We start from the raw sequence: 20573 nt of genomic DNA, 5'->3' as shown, positions 1-20573 counted from the left end.
TTGCATCGCCATATTTATTGATTAACGGTAAGGGCCGAATCATACGGTGATGACAGGGTGATTTTTGGGAAACCATGACACACAACTCAAAGGAATATTATTTGAAAATTTCAGTTTTAACATCACACCTAACATTACTTTTCAGTTCAGTGGGATGAATGTTAATCTGATTATTTAACATTTTTTGATTTTGCATGCGTGAGCCATATTGTGATATATATGTGATAATATAATATAAGTGATATTGATTTCAATCATATTGCCCAGCTGCACATATTTTTCATATATATTCCATCTTTGTGACAGACGGCTTGACTTGTTGTTGTGGATCAGAAGTATCAGGAAGTTCCCCTCTCATTTTTCAGTGGCTGGTTGGTGCAGTAAACCCCCCCCCCCCCCCCTCCTCCTCCTGTATCCTGTTACTCCCTGTCATGTCGCAGGAACTCTCTGACCTCCCTTCCTGCCAATTGAATTTCAACTTTTTTGTTCTCAGTTCAAAGTGCTTTATGTTTCATGAAAGCTGTAAAAAAAAAAAAAACCCAAAAAAACAAAACAAATGTAAACAAATAGTCACCATGTATTTCCTCTCTCTGTCTCTGTGCAGACGTTCACGGCTTGGTGCAACTCCCACCTGAGGAAGGCCGGCACCCAGATCGAGAACATCGAGGAGGACTTCAGGGATGGCCTCAAACTCATGCTGCTGCTGGAGGTCATCTCAGGTACGCCAGCTGCACAACAGGGACACAAAAAAATAAATAATAGTGACGGGACGATCTGCTTATCTCAGGAGGATACGATTCGATACGCGATCTGAGGTTCATGATTCAGTACGACCACGATACGATGTGATCAATAAAAGTTCAGTGACAACAAAGTCTGACTGTGCAGAATTCTGTTTATTTCTGAGACTCAAATCTTTGTAGCGATGCCATTGGCTCGCTGGAATGTAAACAACAATTTAAAAATGTCATTACAAAGTGACAATAATAGAATTTGGATGGAGAGCTTGTGAAACTGTGATGGTCAAGAGTCTCATTTGTGATTCCTACAGCAGAATAACATGGAGCTGATATCACCATTCATTTTTCTGACCCACGATACGGATTGTCACATTTTTGTATCGCGATATATTGAATTTCTATATATTGTCCCATCACTAGAAAAACGTATTCTGAAACGGCCGACACTGGGAAAGCCGTGCGGCCGTCTGCACACATCTGTCACTGATTTGTGTTTCTGAGCTGTCACTCACAGCTGAAATGTTTCCATCTGTCTGTAAACACTGAGATGTGAAGGATGCACAGCGTCATTGTCCGGAGCAGGGTGGGTCGCTCGGTTCCAGCCTCAGTTTGGGTCACCGGCCAAAAAAACACTTGGGAACACCCTGCTGCAGACTGTCTGCAGTCCAGTGTGACGCCGTTCCTCCTCTAGTCTGTTGTATTTATGTGCAGGTTGTAGCAGGAAAACTGTTCTTATCAGCTCACTAGATCATCATTTAACGTTTTGCCATTCCATAATGAAATTTGGGTGAACGTATGGATTATTTTTTTCATATTTATTTCTCTTTTCCCTGCTGTACGGGACGCTAATGTTGCCGCTGTAACTTTAACTGACTGTCTGTCATTCTGCTGAGCCTGTGGAAACATGCTGTCCTCTTGTCACCACAGGAGCTAACTCACACACTTTTGTTCCCTCCCCTGTGTGTGTGTGTGTGTGTGTGTGTGTGTGTGTGTGTGTGTGTGCGCGTGTGTGTGTGTCTCCGCAGGCGAACGGTTACCCAAGCCTGAGCGAGGCAAGATGAGGGTGCACAAGATCAACAACGTCAACAAAGCTCTGGACTTCATCGCCAGCAAGGGAGTCAAACTGGTGTCCATCGGAGCAGAGGGTCAGCACACACACACACACACACACACACACATGCACACACATGCACGCTCACACACACACGCATATGAACTTGCATTATCTCTCTCATAGTCTCTTATTTCAGATCCCCATTTGATACCGTTACATAATATTTTTGCCCTGAGTTGTGATTTATTAGAGAATTGCACAGCGCTAATCTCTAGTGAATGAAATAATAGCGACATTAAACTATTCCTCACATACTGGAGACTCCCTGGAACACCCTAAAGGTCCCTCTGGAGGTCCCCAGACCCCAGTTTGAGAACCACAGTCTCATTCATCCATCTTGATCCTTCTTACACATTCATGGCCCCAAGAGAAAAGGGAACTTCCACCCACTCAGATCCCTGCAGTCTTCATATTTACTGCTGAGCGTTACAGACAGCTGCAGCTGAATAACATGATGATGGTTACTGAGACGGAGAACTCAGCCGTAAATATGAAAATTGCATGCAGGTAAGTGTGCGGAAAATTGAACGTTCAGCACGTAGTTTCACTAGGGGAGCAGAAGTCTTTGTGCGGCACGTCAAAACACACTTTCCTCATATCGAACAGGATTTCCATGCTCGCAGCAGTGGAGTGTGTGTGTGTGCATTTAGAGGAAAAAAAAACAAGCTGTGAACTCCAAAAGACCTTCTTTGTTGTGGTGCTGCCTGGGAAGAATCGATTCTTCACTTCCAGGCATTTGGGAATCGAGAACCGACTCCGAAGCCGCGGAGTCGATTCCAACACAGTACAGAAAATGTAGCGTGTTTTGTACGAGTGAAACCCAGAGCCGGACCCCTCTCTGGCCGTTCTGATAAATGTACAAGTGGCTCAAGTTTGCCCGGCAACAGAGTGAGAGAGCGGGAGAGGAGGAGATGAGACCAGGTATCAGACACCGACGCTGACTGTTGAGAAAATGCCTGATCCTGCACCGCACACATCGGTAGTGTGGCGGTGTTTTAGCTGAGAGAAAGATGAAAACAAAGTAAAATGTAAAATTTACGACAAAAGACCAGCTTACAACAAAACAAGATCAACAAATATGATTGCACTGATTATTTTATAACATCTGCTTGAATCCCCTTATGTTTTAGTTTTTGGAATCGAGAATCGAGAAAAATGTTGTCTTTTCTTTTCTGGAAGCAAACAGCCCTAGCTGGGGGGGTAAAGCGGCTCCTTAGTTGACTTTGTCAGAGAAAAGAAACTCACTCCCGCACACACACACACACACACACACACACACACACACAGTTATAAAGTCATAACTCGTACTCATAAGACTAAATGTTCTTCCAAACTGGTCTCACACACACACTCAGACACACACTCCCTCTCTCTTTGTCCTGCGGATTGGTTCTGATCTGAGTTGTGAGAGGGGACAGAGGTCCTTGACTAGGCCACTATATCACACAGAGAAACGGCCCTGTGTGTGTGTGTGTGTGTGTGTGTGTGAGACAGGAGAGAGTGAATGTGTGTGTGTCAGCAGGAGGACGATGACCTTTCTCCTACTCTATCATGACAAACGACCTGGCTGTCCCACCACCCTTCATTCCTGCAGCATGACACTGCTTAGACTGATGCCCCTCCTACAGGCACACACACACTGCATGCACACACACACTGCATGCATACACACACACACACACACACACTGCATGCATACACACACACACTGCATGCACACACACTGCATGCACACACACAGCATTCACACACCACAGAAACACTCATACACTGCGAACCTGCACACACTCTGCACACCACAAACACATATACCACTTGCAAGCGTGCACTAACTCTCTCACACACACACACACACACACACACACACACACACAGACACACACACACACACATATATACATATTCACACGCACTCTCTGGCCATGCGTAGACCATCAGCCCACAAAAGGTCACTCAGTGGAAACTGACAGAGAGAAAAATGCCGACAGAGAAAATGGAGGGGAAAAAATGGAGTGATGAGAGGAGATGAGAGGAGAGAGAGGAGGGCGTCCTACACTTTTTCATGTCAAGGACTGTTGAACCTGACACACACCGGTTCACACTCCTCCATTTAATCACGTTCTGTCCCTGGGACCTCCAATCTGAAAAATTGGTTAGATAAGATTTAGTGAAGGACTGCTGTCTGTCCTGATGAGAGGTTTCATGTTCCATTATCAGCTCCCCACCTACAGGAGAGTCATGCTCCTATTGTTGGGATATATATTCTTCTATTCTGGCTAAATAATAGTGAAGGAAAAATTAAAGAAGTCCTCTTTTTACTGGCGACCCCCTGGAAGCCTCTCAAGGACCACCAAGAGGTCCTTGATCCCCAGTTTGGGAACCACTGGGATAAGAAGAAGGAGGAGAAACACAATAAGAGTTCATGGGTAACACTTTACAATATGGGTACATTAATTAAGGGTTAGTTAATTAGTTAATTAATACCTTAGTTAACATGAACACCATCAGTAAATGACTACAAGACACATTAGTTAACTGTTAATTAAAGGTTAGTTAATGCTTAATAAGCATTAACTAATCCTTAATTAATGTACCCTTATTGCAAAGTGTTACCAGTTAAGGTAAAGGGGAGATTAAAGGTGCAACATGTAGCATTTTAACATCAATAAATCATTACCACATAAATTTAGAGACGTCAGTATAATCACCGTAAACAAACCAGATTATCAGTTGTCAGCCTCTATCAGCCTCTACTCTGCATCCTCCATTGTTTCTCCACCTGGTGGATCTGGAGGGAAATCTGCTGGATCGCTTTACGGCACAAAACAGGAAGAGGTTCTGTTCTTCCAGAGCAAACGGAGCTAAAGCTGGAAGAGTTTCTGGCAGCAGATGGTGGAAGGAGGGAAAGGAAGATGGAGAAATGACTTCCAACGTGTTCGACCCTCTTCAGTAAAATGAAAGAAAACATTCTATTTGCAACTGGAAGCAACAGGGGTTTATGCCAGTCGTCTCCACCGCGGTCTCAGTAATAACACCGAGGTCTGTGACAGTGAATCTGACAGTGACAGATTGACATGTAGAAGCTTTAACACAGAAAGAAAGAAAGAAAGAAATTAGTTGAGCAGCTTAGAAATAAAACGAAGCGTGAGGAGTTGCGTAATTTAGACACGAGAATGAAAGCGATGCAGAAGATGAACATGACAGCGTGACAGGGAGAGAGAGAGAGTGAGTGATGGACCGGAGGGCGAGGCGGGGGGGGGGGGAAGATGAAAGGATGGACTGAAGGTCTGATGACGACTGGAAGATAAATAATCTCAGAATGCGTGTAAAAAAAAAATGAGAGGAATCTAACCCGGACTACATGCCTTCTCAGTGACATTCCACATGACTGACTGACACCTGTGTGTGTGTGTGTCTGTGTCTGTGTCTGTGTCTGTGTCTGTGTCTGTGTCTGTGTCTGTGTCTGTGTGTGTGTGTGTGTCTGTGTGTGTGTGTGTCTGTGTGTGTGTGTGTGTGTTCATTACCATTCCAACTATCTATGGATTGTGGAGGGAAACTGAGATAATGATATTTTAAAAACTGGCAGGTTTTCTTCCTGCCTGGCTGTAAATGGAGCACCATACAGAATACATAATACAATTTGACCTTTTTTTTTTCGTTTTTCACTGTTAGCTGAAGCTTTGCTGTTTAGAGTAAAAATGTGTAAAATAGTTTCCACTGCACACACTCTCCCAGGCCACAGAGTCAGCCTTTATAACACAATATACTGGATAGAAAAGTCATTTGTCTCTTTCAAACGCATAGATATGTCTGTCTCCTAATCTATATGATGGATTATACAATGCTACATGTATTTTGCAAGTGCTGACCGAATGGATTTCATATCTACCAACACTGACTTGTAAAAAAATATAATGGACATTTATCCTTTGGACCAGTTTATTTTCTTAAAAAAAGACAGTTAAACCGTCGTAATTATGTTCAAACTGAAATGAAGAGACTACCAGGAAAAAATGGAGAATTGGCAGCTATGGGATTTTCATGTTTGTTAGATTGTAGTTGTGTGTGTGTGTGGGTGTGTGTGTGTGGGTGTGTTGGTATTACTTAAGGAAAGAACAGATGTATGATTGTGAAAACAATACTGATATAGAAGATCTGTGGTGTAGAAATGGTCGATAGGACCACTGTAATCATAACCTTTATGGTAATTAGAACAACGCTTGTATAGCTGATGTTTTCTTTTGTGAAACACTGTAATCATAGTGTGCAATAATGCCAATATTACCCATTTCATCTCTGATTTATAACATCTCTGATTTATAACATCTCTGGTTTTAACATCTCTCTTTTATAACATCTCTGATTTTAAAATATCAGATTTATAACATCTCTGATTTGAACATCTCTGATGTATAACATCTCTGATTTTAACATCTCTGATTTTTCTGATGTTTTGTATTGTGTAGAAATTATGTTTAGAGACACTTTAATCTTAACAAATATGATAATTATCACTGATGGAAGTGGTGTGTTGTTTTGTGTGGTGCAGAAATCGTGGACGGGAACGCCAAGATGACCCTGGGAATGATCTGGACCATCATCCTCCGCTTCGCCATCCAGGACATCTCTGTAGAAGGTACGACTGCCTGCCTGTGGTTTGGTCTAAAAATATCAGTTCATTTAAGATGACTGACCGGGCAAGCTGACAGAGCACAGTTAGGGGTGTGTGTGTGTGTGTGTGGGGGGGGGGGGGGGGGGGGGGGGGGGGGGTGTACATACATGAACACACTCACAGCAGGCAGCGGTTGAGGTCCAGGGAATCAAACCAGCAACCTTCAGGTCAGGAGGAAAGTCTAATTAGGTCGCTGCCACCTGCAGTAGTCTCTGGTGTTCACACACACACACACACACACTCACACACACACTCTCACACACACACACACACACACACACACACACACACTCACACACACACTCACATCCTCCTCCTCCTCCTCCCCAGATGTGCAAGCTGAAGAAATCTTGTGGGAACTAGAGTGGAAGTAACAGGGCTAGAGCTACACATACACACACACACACACACACACACACACACACACACATACACACACACACACATACACATACACATACACACACACACACACACACACACACACACACACACGCACACACACACAGGGTGAGTAGTAGTGGAATACAGCCAAGATAAAGCAGGTCTGCCCTACATGACTACTCACTGGTCAAACTCCACAGACTGATGATGTGAGACTGAAAACTACTCAGCACTCACTACTACTAGTACTAGTACTACTACTACTACTGCTGCTACTACTACTACTACTGCTACTAGTACTACTACTAGTACTACTGCTACATTTACTTCTGCTACTAAGTGATGCTTTGTGTAAAATATCAGCACGCTACATGACAATTTCAAACCATTTATTCAAACCCTCCTGAAGCTCAAACGCTGCCGACACAGAAAATCTTCCAGTGTGAATAAGTGATTTTTAAAAAAAAACAATTATTTGGAGTTGACGAGTGTTGATTGGAGAGTTGTTCGACCAATCACAGAGCCGATATGGCCCGGGGGTGGCTGTTCAAAAACTCGTTAGTGTTGGGGCGTGGACTTGGGTTATGAGTCATGTTGTGTTCTACTTGATTGTGATTGGTTCTTTTCAGTGGTGGAAAGTAAATAAGTACATTTACTCAAGTACTGTATTGTACTACAATTTAGAGGTACTTGTACTTTACTTGAGTATTTCCATTTTATGCTACTTTGTACTTATACTCCACTACATTTTAGAGGGAAATATTGTACGTTTTACTCCATTACATTTATTTCACAGCTATAGTTACTAGTTACTTTTCAGATCAATATTTTATATTTAAAACATTTGATCATCTTTATAAAAATAACTATAAAATAGCATTGTTATAGATTAGACTACCCAAAAGTATAGCTAAATTGTTAAGATTAGCTTCACATTGACAACTTTAAAATACTGCTTACATGTACATGTATGTCAATAAATCAGTATTAATATTCCAATCATTTATGAAAAATATAACTCTAAATGGGGACAGTTTGCATAATGAGTATGTTTTCTTTGATACTCTAAGTACATTTTGCTGCCAATACTTATGGACTTTTACTTAAGTAAGATTTTGCATGCAGGACTTTTACTTGTAATGGAGTATCTTTACATTGTTGTATTGCTACTTTTCCTTAAGTAAAAGATCTCAGTACTTCTTCCACCACTGGTTTAATTGCGTATTTTGTAATGAAATGAGTGATGTCAGCTTCCAGTGGCTTTTCCCGGAATCAACCACGCTGCCTCATGTGACGAAGCAACATTTCTTGGATCAGACTAACGTAGACTTTCTCCTCCTCTTCCTCTTCCTCCTCATCTTCATCTCCTCTCCTCCCTCCCCCTCCTCCTCCTCCTCCTCCTCTTCCTCCTCCTTGCAGAAACCTCGGCTAAGGAGGGTCTTCTGTTGTGGTGCCAGAGGAAGACCGCTCCCTACAAGAATGTCAACGTCCAGAACTTCCACATCAGGTAAAACACACAAACACACACACACACACACACACACACACACACACACACACACACACTAGGGTTTGACCAATCTGGGTTATTTTTGGATTGAAGCTGCCGGTTAATCTGATCATTTTGATGCCAAAATATTCCAAGTATTCAGTGTTTCCCTCAGAATTTTCTCCTTATCAAAAAGTGAAAAGCCTCTGAAACGGCACCCAGAGCATCATGGGACACTAAAACTCTCCACTGACACCCAGACTGATGAAATCCTTTTAGTCTCAGTGGCTCTTTAAGGCAGAGTGACCCACAGCACCTACTCGGTGACAGGGGGAAACTCTGGGAGACATTACCGCCTTTTAAATTAAGAATTAATTTATTGAAAACCTTATTGGAAAAATTAAATGAGTAATAAAATGTGCAAAGGTTTTTCTGTAGCTGTGGTCAGGAAGGAACCTCCATCATATCAGAAGAGACATTTAATTAAAAGCTAATATATCAGTCTAACCCTACCACACACACACACACACACACACACACACACACACACACACACACACACACACACACACACATACACACACACACACACACACACACACCGGAAACAGTCATCCATAAACAGGCCATAAACCATAAGCAGATAATGGTTGATGCTTCAAACAAATGTCAACGCTCTCCAGGAATATTGCACTGGAATATAACGGTGTGATTCTGTAGAAAGGACGCCACCTGGTGGAGAAACCAGGACATGTTTCACTGCTCTCTCTGTCTATCTCTATGAGCCACTTTTACTGTCATACCAGCCAAATATGATGTGTCCAGGCTATCTGCAAGTCCTTAAAAAGCCTGGAACAGTCTTAAAATAACTTGAAAAAAGTAAGTAAAGTACTGAAATGTATACACACAGTTATTTTTCACCATGCATCAACAGGTTTCTTTGCGGTGCATGTCCACTCTTTACAAGACTTATTACAAAACCCAGTTAGCAGTACAAAGTTATATCTGCTTTACTAAACACAGTTGGACCTTATTTCCCGTCAAAATGAATTTCCTGTTGTCCTTTTTCTCATACTGTGCATTTATAATTTCAGAATTTCCATTGGCTATGTTCAGTTGGAAATAAGCTAGATTTGACAGCTTTGTTTCTTTACTTTGGTTGCTAAATTGGTCTTAAATCCAATTCATGGAAGCAGTGAATGGCTTTAACTGAGCCTACACAAAGTGACGCAAGGTATTCCTCTTGTTTTTGGAAACAGTGGAACAAATGTCTGTATGTGTTTCAATCACTTGTGAACTGCCATGATCTCGTACATATTTCTGTGCTGTTTTGTCCTCGTATTGTACTTTTATATTTCTCTTCCTTTTGCTAATATGGACCTATGTGTCTGAAATAAAGTTAAATTGAATAAAAAGCTCTGAGAAAGTCTTAAATTTGTCTGCCTGAAACCTGATGTAGAGTAGAATTTGACGTCTCAATGATGGCTGCTAACTATGGCCGGTCGAGAAGACAAACTTAGAGAGACAAAGTTTACTAGTATTTGGCGAGTGGCTGGTGTTTATTTCCTTCCCTGCCTATGAAGAAATACCTTATTCTCTACTCACCTTTCTCTCTCTCTCTCTCTTTCTCTCTCTCTCTCTCTCTCTTTCAGCTGGAAGGACGGTCTTGCCTTCAACGCTCTGATCCACAGACACAGACCTGAGCTCATCGACTACGACAAGCTCAGAAAGGTGAGTGTGCTCCACTTCCCACACACACACCCACACACACACACCCTGAACCCAGGCCGAACCCAGTCCAGGCCCAAAGGGTTTGCTGTAGCATTCTTGAGCCCCAAACAACTAAAGCCTGAAATTGTCAGTAGCCTAATTTTCTACTGATAACTTAAATAGTAAACATATTTTCTTCCAACAATATTATTCCAACAAACCTGAGTCGTCATGTGAGAAACTCCTCGCCATCTGGTCCAGTCGGGTCCCATCTGGTTTGACTAATAAAGTAACATCAGTGCCTTTTTTTTTTTTTTTTTTTTTTTAAACTAGAATCCACTGTAGTCCACTGATCCACTGACCCCAGTCTCTGTCTGAATCCTAACCTCACTTTTACCTCTGACTCCTCATGTGTGGCTTAGCGCTCTAATTGGCCAGTTCTGCCGACTTCTTAACGCTGTGATTGGTTGTTTAGGACGACCCGGTGACCAATCTGAACAACGCCTTCGAGGTCGCCGAGAAGTACCTGGACATCCCCAAGATGTTGGACGCAGAAGGTACGCCTGATGTTTACAAGACTGAGCGTGTGTGTGTGAGAGTGTGTGTGTGTGTGTGTGGGAGTGATTGTGTGTGTGAATGCTCATGTAGAACCAGTGGCATGTTCATGGTTATTATCATGGTGATTTGTTGAGTGTGTAAGTGAGTAAACTGGTTAAACTGGTGTGTCTGAGAGATGAAATGTGTGTGTGTGTGTGTGTAAGTAATATTATGTTATTATGTTTTCCTATTTGAGAGAGATGTTACCATAATCCAATATACTGTTTATATACTGTGTTGAATCACTGGCAATGTTTACATGCGCACAATAATGCGACTATTGCCAAACCCGTGAGTAAGGGGCAATAATCCAATTAAGCCGTTTACATGTTTGCATAATTTGACAACTCCCCGTAATAATCCAATTTATATGAGTCAAGTCCTTCTGTCTAGTATCCAGAGAGAATTGTGGGAATCAGTTTTGTTTTTTTTCTTCTTCCTGCCATGATCCAGTTTTTCCACACCAGTTACAGCCTGATTCTGAACCACTGTCTTTTTTTTTTTTTTTGTGACCAAGTTTTTTTTTTTTTTTCCCAATGTGAGGGATGCAGGTACCTTGAAAATGACATTAATTATAAAAAATAAAAAAATAAATAAAATAATAATATTAATAAAATGATAAAAAAACAATAAAAATAAATTATAATAACAGTAATAATAATAATATAAATATACATATATGCACACACATACATACATACATATATATGCGCATCTACATACATACACTCATGCATATATAAAAAAAATACATATATATAATAATAGTATAATAATAATATAATAATAACCACCACGTCTTTTTCACTCTGTAGTCTGCAGGCTTCAGTGCTTTCTGACAGACAGTTGTTCTGACAAATCCAAACTCCTTCAGTTTTTAATATCACCTTAACTGCCGTCTAAAAAAAAACAAAAACAAGTGAAGTCCGTCTCTCCCAAACTCCAAAATCATTACTCCTGCCTCCATCTTGGTCCAGCCCAGTACAGACTAAAGCTCCTCTCCACCTCCACATGACACTTAAGAGCTGGACACTTGACCACAGTTCAAGAAATGCAACATTAAGGTGTAAACGTGTCCTAACTCAGTGATTCTCAACCTTTTTCTACATCAAAGACCCCTAATTTAGTCCCACATTAGACCCCCATTTGATGAGATTTTGTCTCTTGGACCCAAATCAGAGAATATTCTTATTGTCAGATACGATTTTGTCCAGAATCCCATGACTGTCTGTATTGCAGGTAGAGAGATAACAGAGAAACTATGATCAAAACAGTCATTCTTCTACATTCTCTTAATACATTACTTCTTGTAAATTAAATAATGGAGAAGTTTAACAATACATCAATATGCTGCGGACCCCCTGGAACCCCCTCAAGGACCCCCTGGCGGTCCCTGGACCCCACGTTGCGAACCACTGTCCTAACTGCTGTCTGTTAGAATCGGAGGAATAAAACTGAAGTACTCGGTATATTGTCCTGCGATTATTCTTACTTCTACTAAGAGCATGATCATATTAATATGATCAGAGTATGGTGTTTACATGGATCCTGGCTTAGTTGAATTATTGCCTTAATCACTATATAATCACGTTTCTGATGTGAATGTAAACGAGGCCGCTGTTCTGCAGCTCAACATGACTTACAGCAGCAGATGGGAGAGCGGAGCAATGGAGCCTCCCTCCCTCCTTCCTCCCCTTCCCTTATTAACGTGTTCATCCCTCTCTTCTATCCCCTCTAGTGCTTCGGATTGTAATGCAAATGTACAGTAAACTGTCTGAATACGTCTTTAGCTGTATGTATTAGGGTTTGACCGATATGGGTTTATGAAGGCCAATAGTGATATTTTTGAACTGAAACTGCCGATAGTTGATTTAATATCTTTTAAATTTGACCATTTGGTGTTTCCCCCCAGAATTTTCTTCTTGTCAGGGTGGAAAAGCCTCTGAAACAGCATTTAGACCCTCATGGGACACAAAAACTCTCCACTGAAACCCAGACTAATCAAATTATTTTAGTGTCAGCAGCTCTTTAAGGCAGGGAGACCCACTCTGGGATACATTACTGCCTTTAAATGAAGAATTAATGTACAAAAGCCAATACTGATAATTAACTGAAAAATATAAAATGTGCAAAGAAAATCAAATTTTTTTTTCCAGCCTGTTTTTCTGTATCGGTGGTCAGGACGAACCTGCATCATAACAGCAGTGGACGACACTGACTGGCTGATATCTGATATTTAATAAAAGGCCAATAAACCGCTATATCGGTCTAACCCTAGCATGTTTAGTATGTTTAGCTCCATGTCCACCTTCTTGTCAGTGTATTTGTTTGTTTTTGCCTGTGACTCCATGTTTTGGAGCATCCCGCCCGGCTGTGAGCAGATAACTTGTTAAATGTGTGTGTTTGCCAGGCTGTGTAATATCTCAGTGTGTTTTCCTGTGTGTGTGTAACAGTCCTAAATGTCTTGTTCCCTGCATTTTGTGTATAATCTTGTCCTGTGTGTGTGTGTGTGTTGATAACCACCGTCTCCCCCTGTAGACATTGTGAACACTGCTCGTCCGGATGAGAAAGCCATAATGACTTATGTGTCCAGTTTCTACCATGCCTTCTCTGGAGCGCAGAAGGTACCCTCTGACCCCTGTGACCCCTGTGACCCCTGACCTTTAACCCCGGACACTAACAACCTCTCCAGCATGGCTTCTCTCTCTCTCTACAGCGCTGGGCCTCACCAAGGAACCTGGTTGTGTTGGGACAGACACACACACACACACACACACACATACTGTACACACATACACACACACATGCACACACTTCATCTAACTGTGCTGGTGAAAGCAGTAAATATTTTCCAATGGTATATTGCGATTCTAGTTTCCATAATAAAGAATCATATAGCATTGGCCCTGTTGGAAATATTGAAGCATTTCGCCGGAGCAGCCAAAGAGAGGCAGAGGGTCGTCGTGTTGTTGGTCCGTAACCGTCGGTCACTGGACAGGCGACCTGTCAATCACTCGGAAAACAACCCCGTTTCACATCCTTTATATCCTGTTAATGGCACAATTATTTTGAAAATCGCCATAAAGACACAATTTTGAAGAAGGGAAATTAGCTACTGAGACCAAAACCTCTTGTTGAAAAAATTGATTGACTTTACATTTTTAGCAGAAGTTGGGTTGTGGTCCACTGACTTTGTGGTTTGGAGTCTTTTTGGAGCCAGACTCTAACGAACGTAAGAGGAACTGTTTTTGCTATTCTCTCTTATCTCCGTCTTTTACTCTGTTCTCTCCCACGGTCGTCTATCTACTCCTCTCCTCTCCTCTCCTCTCCTCTCCTCTCTTCTCCCTCTTCTCTCCTCTCCTTCTATCCCTCCTCTCCTCTCCTCTCCTCTCCTCTCCTCTCCTCTCCTCTCCTTCCCTCCCCTCCTCTCCTCTCCTCTCCTCTCCTCTCCTCTCCTCTCCTTCCATCTCTCCTCTCCTCTCCTCTCCTCTCCTCTCCTCTCCTCTCCTCTCCTCTCCTCTCCTCTCCTCTCCTCTCCTCTCCTCTCCTCTCCTCTCCTCTCCTCTCCTCTCCTTCCATCTCTCCTCTCCTCTCCTCTCCTTCCTCTCCTCTCCTCTCCTCTCCTCTCCTCTCCTCTCCTTCCATCCCTCCTCTCCTCTCCTCTCCTCTCCCCTCCTCTCCCTGTAGGCCTCTGACAGGAAGCCAGTTGATGCGTCTCTTGTTTTTGCTCTTCTTCCTCTAATTAATTTTCGAGCTCATTCAGAACTTGTTTGTGTGCCGCAGTCTCAGGAGAGGTCTGTGTGTGTGTGTGTGTGTGTGTGTGTGTGTTAGAGAAAGATGGTGTGTGTGTGACAGTCGGACAGATCTGGGCATGAGTGCGAGGGCGTGTGTGTGCTTGCTCACGCACAACTTGTTCCTGCTCCGGTCCTTGAATTATTCACACAGAATCAGTAGCTACAGAGATAGTTTGTATTCATAGCAAACCTCGGGGCTAGTGTAAAAACAAAATCGTACATTTCCAAACTTACTGCTTTTGCCAGCATTACATTTCTCTGCCAGTTCATTTACCAACATCACACTCCATGAAATCCCACTCACACCAAGCATGTTGGGAGCGCTTTATTCACACTCTGGAGCGTTTACTCCTTTTAGTTCGGTTCGTCTGGGGAGGGGAGAATGATTTGAATTTGGGTTGCAACAAATAACGAGACGCCTGGAAATGTTCGGCCCTCTTGCGGGTGTGGATCTTTAGGAGTGAGAACATAATCCAAACCGACTTCGGGGAACAAATCCAAAAAATGCAAAGTTTTATTGGTTTAAGGAGACACATGTTGACGTCTGATTCCTGTCTTAAGCCTTAAGCTCAGCAGGATGGACTTGTCTGTACTCTTCTTCTCTGGTGTTCATACCAGGTAAGGAAGCATCGGTCCAGACTAGGCCTTCCACAGGCTTTCAGATGTCAAATCCGTCTTCTCATACCCATGAAACTTAGCATTTTGGGATCATTTCCTGCAGTTGGTTGGATTGCTTTCTCACTCCTAACAAACCACACCACAGTTCTCTTGTTGGAGGACTGAGACTCACATTTTCAGACGTCTCAGTGCCGTTATTTGGTGCCGTCCGAGTTTAAATTGCGTTGTTTTCACCTGGACAAACGAACCCATCTAAAGGAGCGAACCCTCCCAGAGGTGAAATAAACCGTTCCAAACTTGCTGGGTGTGAACGCAGCCTGAAATGCACCCAATTAGTGTGCGTTTGTGTGTGTTTGTCCCAACCGTGAGCTTGTGGCTCTAACATCCCCCTTCTCCCTTCAAGAGGACGCTCATCCCCTCTTCCCTCCCCAAATTCCCCCCCCCCCCCCTCACACACCCCACCCCCTGCCCCAGTGGGTGGTGGTATCTGGAGGTTCCTGAAGCTGCGGATCTAAAGAGGGTGTCACTCTCTTCCCTCCAAACTCGCCCCAAAAACACTTCGCTCTCACACCCTCTGCTAGGGAGCGAGGGCCGCCTCGCTTTGGGTAGCTTTGGCTTCACTCTCTCTCTCTCTCTCTCTCTCTCTCTGTCTCTCTCTGCCACCCTCCCTCCCTCTCTCTCTCTCCCGCTGGGTGCTGGGTGATGCGTAGACATCGTGGGTACGCTGAGGCCGGATGAGAAGGCCATAATGACCTATGTATCCTGCTTCTATCACGCCTTCTCTGGCGCTCAGAAGGTGAGCTCTCCATGGCCTCAGACTCACAAAACAAAACACGCCGGGGTTCCCATCGGTCCTGCGATTTCCGGAATATCATGGAGGTTTTCGAGGTTTAGTTTTCCAGACAGGGAAAGTCAGGGATTGTGATGGATTCTCTGGAGAAGACGGGGGATATCAAGGAATGGGTCGCTTTGCAGGAATATGCCTAGGGCTGGACGATAATTCAATATTATCATTTATCGTCTTTCAGTGGGATTATATTGTGATGATATGCCGATTTTGGGATATCGAGACGCACAATTCTGCTGTCTGAACTGATGAGAACAAGCCAATTTTATTTAGAAACTCAGACAAAATGAAGTATGGTAGGAATATTATGTGAAAATTTCAGTTTAGTTTGACATCACACCAAATATTACCATTCAGTTCAATATGATGAACATTAATTTGATTATTTAATGATTTCGCTTATGTGAGCCATATCGTCATATATATTGATATTGAAAAAAATCCTTATGACTATCGTGATATTGATTTCAACCATATGGTCCAGCCCTAAATCTGCCAGAATGTAATTTACAACTTGGTGTCACCTCAGTGTATTAGATGGAGGTTTTTAGCTGTCTTTTTTTTTCACAGCAAGCATAAGTGTAGTGTAAACCAGCCTGTTCACCTCTTTAGAAAAACAACATAAACAAAGGAAGGCAAGGAATTAAATTGTCAGGTCATTGAAGCGCTCCGGCTTAGTTATGGAAAAGTCACTGAATTTTACATCAGAGCGACAGTGGGAACCCTGAAAACAAACGACAACAAACACTTTCTATTGCTTCTATTTCTATGCTCACCCCTAGAGACTGGACCTTTACAGTGTTTCCCCACAACTGATTTACTGTATGATGTGGACTGATGTTCCCAAACACACGTTAGTACTCTTTGATTGGTGCAGAGCCTTTCCAATACACAAATACCATGCTGTACCCATATTGGACCTACTATGGGTACGGTAGAGTATTTGCACTCTTTGGGTTTTCATTAGTTTCTAGTGTACCTGCATTTAATCCAACTGTGCACCAAGCATAATGGAAAAACATAGTGGGGGGGAGAAAAAAAACTATTTAAAAGATCACACTGCTAATGTGGATTTGGGAAACCAGGACCTGTTTGGCTTTATAATTATGGGAAACACTGATAAATGTCTCTCTAATTTCTCTCCAGCTATTAACATTTCATCCATAAATGGTTTTCAATGAATTTTGGTGTTTTGAATAGTAGTTGTTTTAATATGTGACATGATTTAGATATATGGAATACTTTAAAAAAGATAAGTAAAATGAATATGTTTTTATACAGAAAGTGATTTAGGTAATAATTAGGATAGACTAAATAAACTGTGAAATCTTATTATCCAGTAAGTATTTTATCCACTTGATAAAGTGTGTGTACTGTGTTGTTTTTTATTCCAGTGGTTCAGTAGTGTAATATCCTAGGCAGACCCAGTGATTGGGACCACAGCGCCACAGAACCTGTAACTAGCTGTATGGACTGACTCCTGGGTTTTGACAGGAGACGCATGGAGCTTTAAAACACACAGAGTGACACCGGCACATTGAACTAACCATTAGCAGCCAGGAGCATGTTTACCTAACCCGTATGAGGGTTTTGAATACATACATTTTTTGTGTTTTTTGCACTGTTTTTCAATAATTTGTGCCTGGTCGTGTGTTTAGATTTACTCCAAGTCACTGCTTGTGTGTGTGGGGTGTGTTCACTCAAATTTGGAGAGTTAAGACTCCGGTTTTTGGTCTAACAGTGTTTAAGTAAACCCAGATAGAGGCACTAATGAAAAACTATAGGCACTTAGGCAAATAGACACATAGACTCTCTAGTAGTCAAATAGGCACTGGAGCGATTCAGCATCATGCTTGTCTTATTTTGTGACATAAAGGTGTAGTGTTCCTGTCTTGAATATTCAACTACAGTGAATGTTGTCACTAAGCTTTGGGCACAGTGATGTGATGACCCAGGGTTTTAGCCAATCAGTGCGAGCGTTACTCACTGCTCTCCTCCACGATAGGCCGAGACAGCCGCCAATCGTATCTGCAAGGTGCTGGCCGTCAACCAGGAGAATGAACACCTGATGGAGGACTACGAGAAACTGGCCAGTGATGTGAGTATACAGCACGCACACACACAAACACACACCCACACACACACTGTTTCCACCTTTACTGATTTCTATTTAGATCCTTGGTATTCTATCTTTTCATTTAATTGACCTTAATATGACAGGTAGTCTGTGTCTCACTGATTCTCAGATTTGAAATGTATAAAAAAGTTGGAAAGTTTAAAAAAAAAAAAATGGAAATCATATTTGAAAATTTCCAAATCTCTACCTGAAAAGGTCGGGGAAATTTAGCATTTTAATAAATAACGTTCTTAGAAAAAAATATTCAAAGTTGCTGCTGTTATAAAATGCAACAAGCATTGTTACAAACTTTTGAAATGCAAAATAAGATTAATTCTGTATTGCAGTGTTTCTGTTCTTTGCTTTTTTATTCGATTGAACAAGTACATTTTATTGAGACACATGGACTTGGAAATAAATAGTTAACTAGTAACTAGTTGCACAGCTGTTTTTTTAGTTAGGTTGTACAACGTGTAGTAGAAAGTTGGGCCAACTTGACTATTCATTTAGAAAAGAAATTGAACCAGCATGTGAAATGAATGGACCTAACTTAACTAACTGAATCAGAAAAGTTTGTGAAGTTTGTGCTTAATCAAAAAACCTGAGTAAACTGAAAAAGGCTGTGCAACTAGTTACTAAGATCTTGAGTTGGACCACTTTTCATCATTTTCATAGTCTGGAAAGAGCAGGAAATTGTGCAATGCAGAAAGTATAGGAGTCTTGTTCTGTGGTTTCTATGGATTACAACCTGGTTACTTTCCTAACTCGTCTTCCTCCTCCTCCTGTCTTCCTCCTCCTCCTCCTCCTCTCTGTCTGCAGCTGCTGGAGTGGATCCGTCGGACCATCCCCTGGCTGGAGAACCGAGCCCCGGAGAAGACCATGGCTGAGATGCAGCAGAAACTGGAGGACTTCAGAGACTACCGCCGCGTCCACAAACCACCCAAGGTTCATAATTCAAGAGCTTCACAATGCTTTCTGCTGCCAAAAAATAGTCAGGACAATGGTTGTTTGCTTTTTCCAGTGGAAGATCAAGGCAAGATCATAGCGGGAATTGTGTGAAACAATCCCCTAGCTAACCCTGGACTTTTACATTGACTTGTTTTCATCATTTTAAGTGCTGAAAAAACAGATTTTGTTGCCATGTTGAATCTGTCCACTAACGCTGTGAACCGCCTGGACTCGTCCCCGTCTTCAGGTCCAGGAGAAGTGTCAGCTGGAGATCAACTTCAACACCCTGCAGACGAAACTGAGACTGAGCAACAGACCTGCCTTCATGCCCTCCGAGGGACGCATGGTGTCTGTGAGTACTCCCAACATGTGTCAGTCGTTTGAGTCTGTCAGACGAAGAACCGTACGAGTCCAAGTCCAGGAAACCTACAGATCTGAAGAGCATCTGTTGGGACGATTGCGTGCATTCTGTATTGAAGACAGTAGAGTTTGTTTACTTGGAGAACATTCACACTCCAAATGAATTTGATTTGCATGTTGTGGATTTATGTAATTCTCTGTCTGAAGGCTTCATTTATCCATAAACACATAGATAAACAGAAGCCCAGACTGTAAATAATGAGGATGCATGACATTCATCATAGACTTACAGTAATGGCGTTGATGATACACTACTTGCACATATAGAAAGGATGATCTTTGATAACGCTCTTCTTCATATAGATTCTTCATCACACTTGGAGCTGTTTTTATGTAAAATACTCCTCATCAGCCTATATAATAAAGTGGGGCTGCAGCATCTCTCCTAACTGAGATGCTGTAGATTTTCCCTGTTTGTCCAAATGAAATTCTGGTATCAGATTTGGTCGCTGGCAGGAAATCGACTCTGGAACTGGAAAATGCACTTTTAATGAGCACTGAGCAATGAGATATTTCCACTTTTTGTTGAAATCTTTAGATCTTTTTCCTCCTCTCGTCCTTTTAGTTTCTTCTGGTATATTATAGCGATCACAGACCGGCTGGTTTCTGGGTATTGAAGTCCTCAAAATTCAAACAGTTACCTCTTGCTGCCATTTGGTGCCGCCAGTGTACAAAAATTGCATACAGGACCTTTGAGTAGAATTTCTTATGCCTCCAAAGATAACAGAATACGTTATGAGTTTCTCACCGTAAAATTTATACTTACTTTATACTTTTACCCAAAGAGTCTTACAGTACCAAGAGTGCATACATTTTAAGTACGGGTGACCCCAGGCCCTGACACTCTACCTAACTAACTGAGGATTCCTGGTCGGTGACTGTGGCTGTGGTCTGGTCTGCAGGACATCAACGGGGCGTGGCACACCCTGGAGGGAGCAGAGAAGGGCTACGAGGAGTGGCTGCTGAACGAGATCAGACGTCTGGAGAGACTGGATCACCTGGCCGAGAAGTTCCGCCAGAAGGCCGCCATCCACGAGTCCTGGACCGACGGTACGGGAGTGCTCCAAAACACACACACACACATACACACACATTTACACTCAGTGAACGACATATTACAATCA

At 42.3% G+C, this 20573-nt stretch overlaps 1 protein-coding gene across 2 annotated transcripts in view; it reads left to right on the top strand.

Moving 5' to 3' along the window:
* Window positions 1-607: 607 nt before the first annotated feature.
* LOC139652055 (alpha-actinin-4) overlaps window positions 608-20573 on the top strand; it is a 35301-nt gene continuing 15335 nt past the window's right edge. For both annotated transcript variants that reach the window (XM_071528994.1, XM_071528993.1), the window contains exons 1-11: window positions 608-719; window positions 1766-1885; window positions 6404-6490; window positions 8330-8417; window positions 10052-10130; window positions 10585-10666; window positions 13245-13330; window positions 17971-18063; window positions 18901-19026; window positions 19277-19381; window positions 20352-20499. In XM_071528994.1, coding sequence (XP_071385095.1) covers window positions 695-719; window positions 1766-1885; window positions 6404-6490; window positions 8330-8417; window positions 10052-10130; window positions 10585-10666; window positions 13245-13330; window positions 17971-18063; window positions 18901-19026; window positions 19277-19381; window positions 20352-20499 — 1039 coding nt within the window. In that variant the 5' untranslated portion in view covers window positions 608-694. The remainder of the gene's footprint in view (window positions 720-1765; window positions 1886-6403; window positions 6491-8329; window positions 8418-10051; window positions 10131-10584; window positions 10667-13244; window positions 13331-17970; window positions 18064-18900; window positions 19027-19276; window positions 19382-20351; window positions 20500-20573) is intronic.

This window comes from Centroberyx affinis, unplaced genomic scaffold (assembly GCF_046629955.1).
Source record: "Centroberyx affinis isolate AG114_WGS23_722 - 3 ecotype Tasmania unplaced genomic scaffold, CSIRO-AGI_Caff_v1 ptg001749l_1, whole genome shotgun sequence".
Taxonomy (NCBI): domain Eukaryota; kingdom Metazoa; phylum Chordata; class Actinopteri; order Beryciformes; family Berycidae; genus Centroberyx; species Centroberyx affinis.
This window is presented reverse-complemented; position numbering and strand designations above follow the sequence as displayed.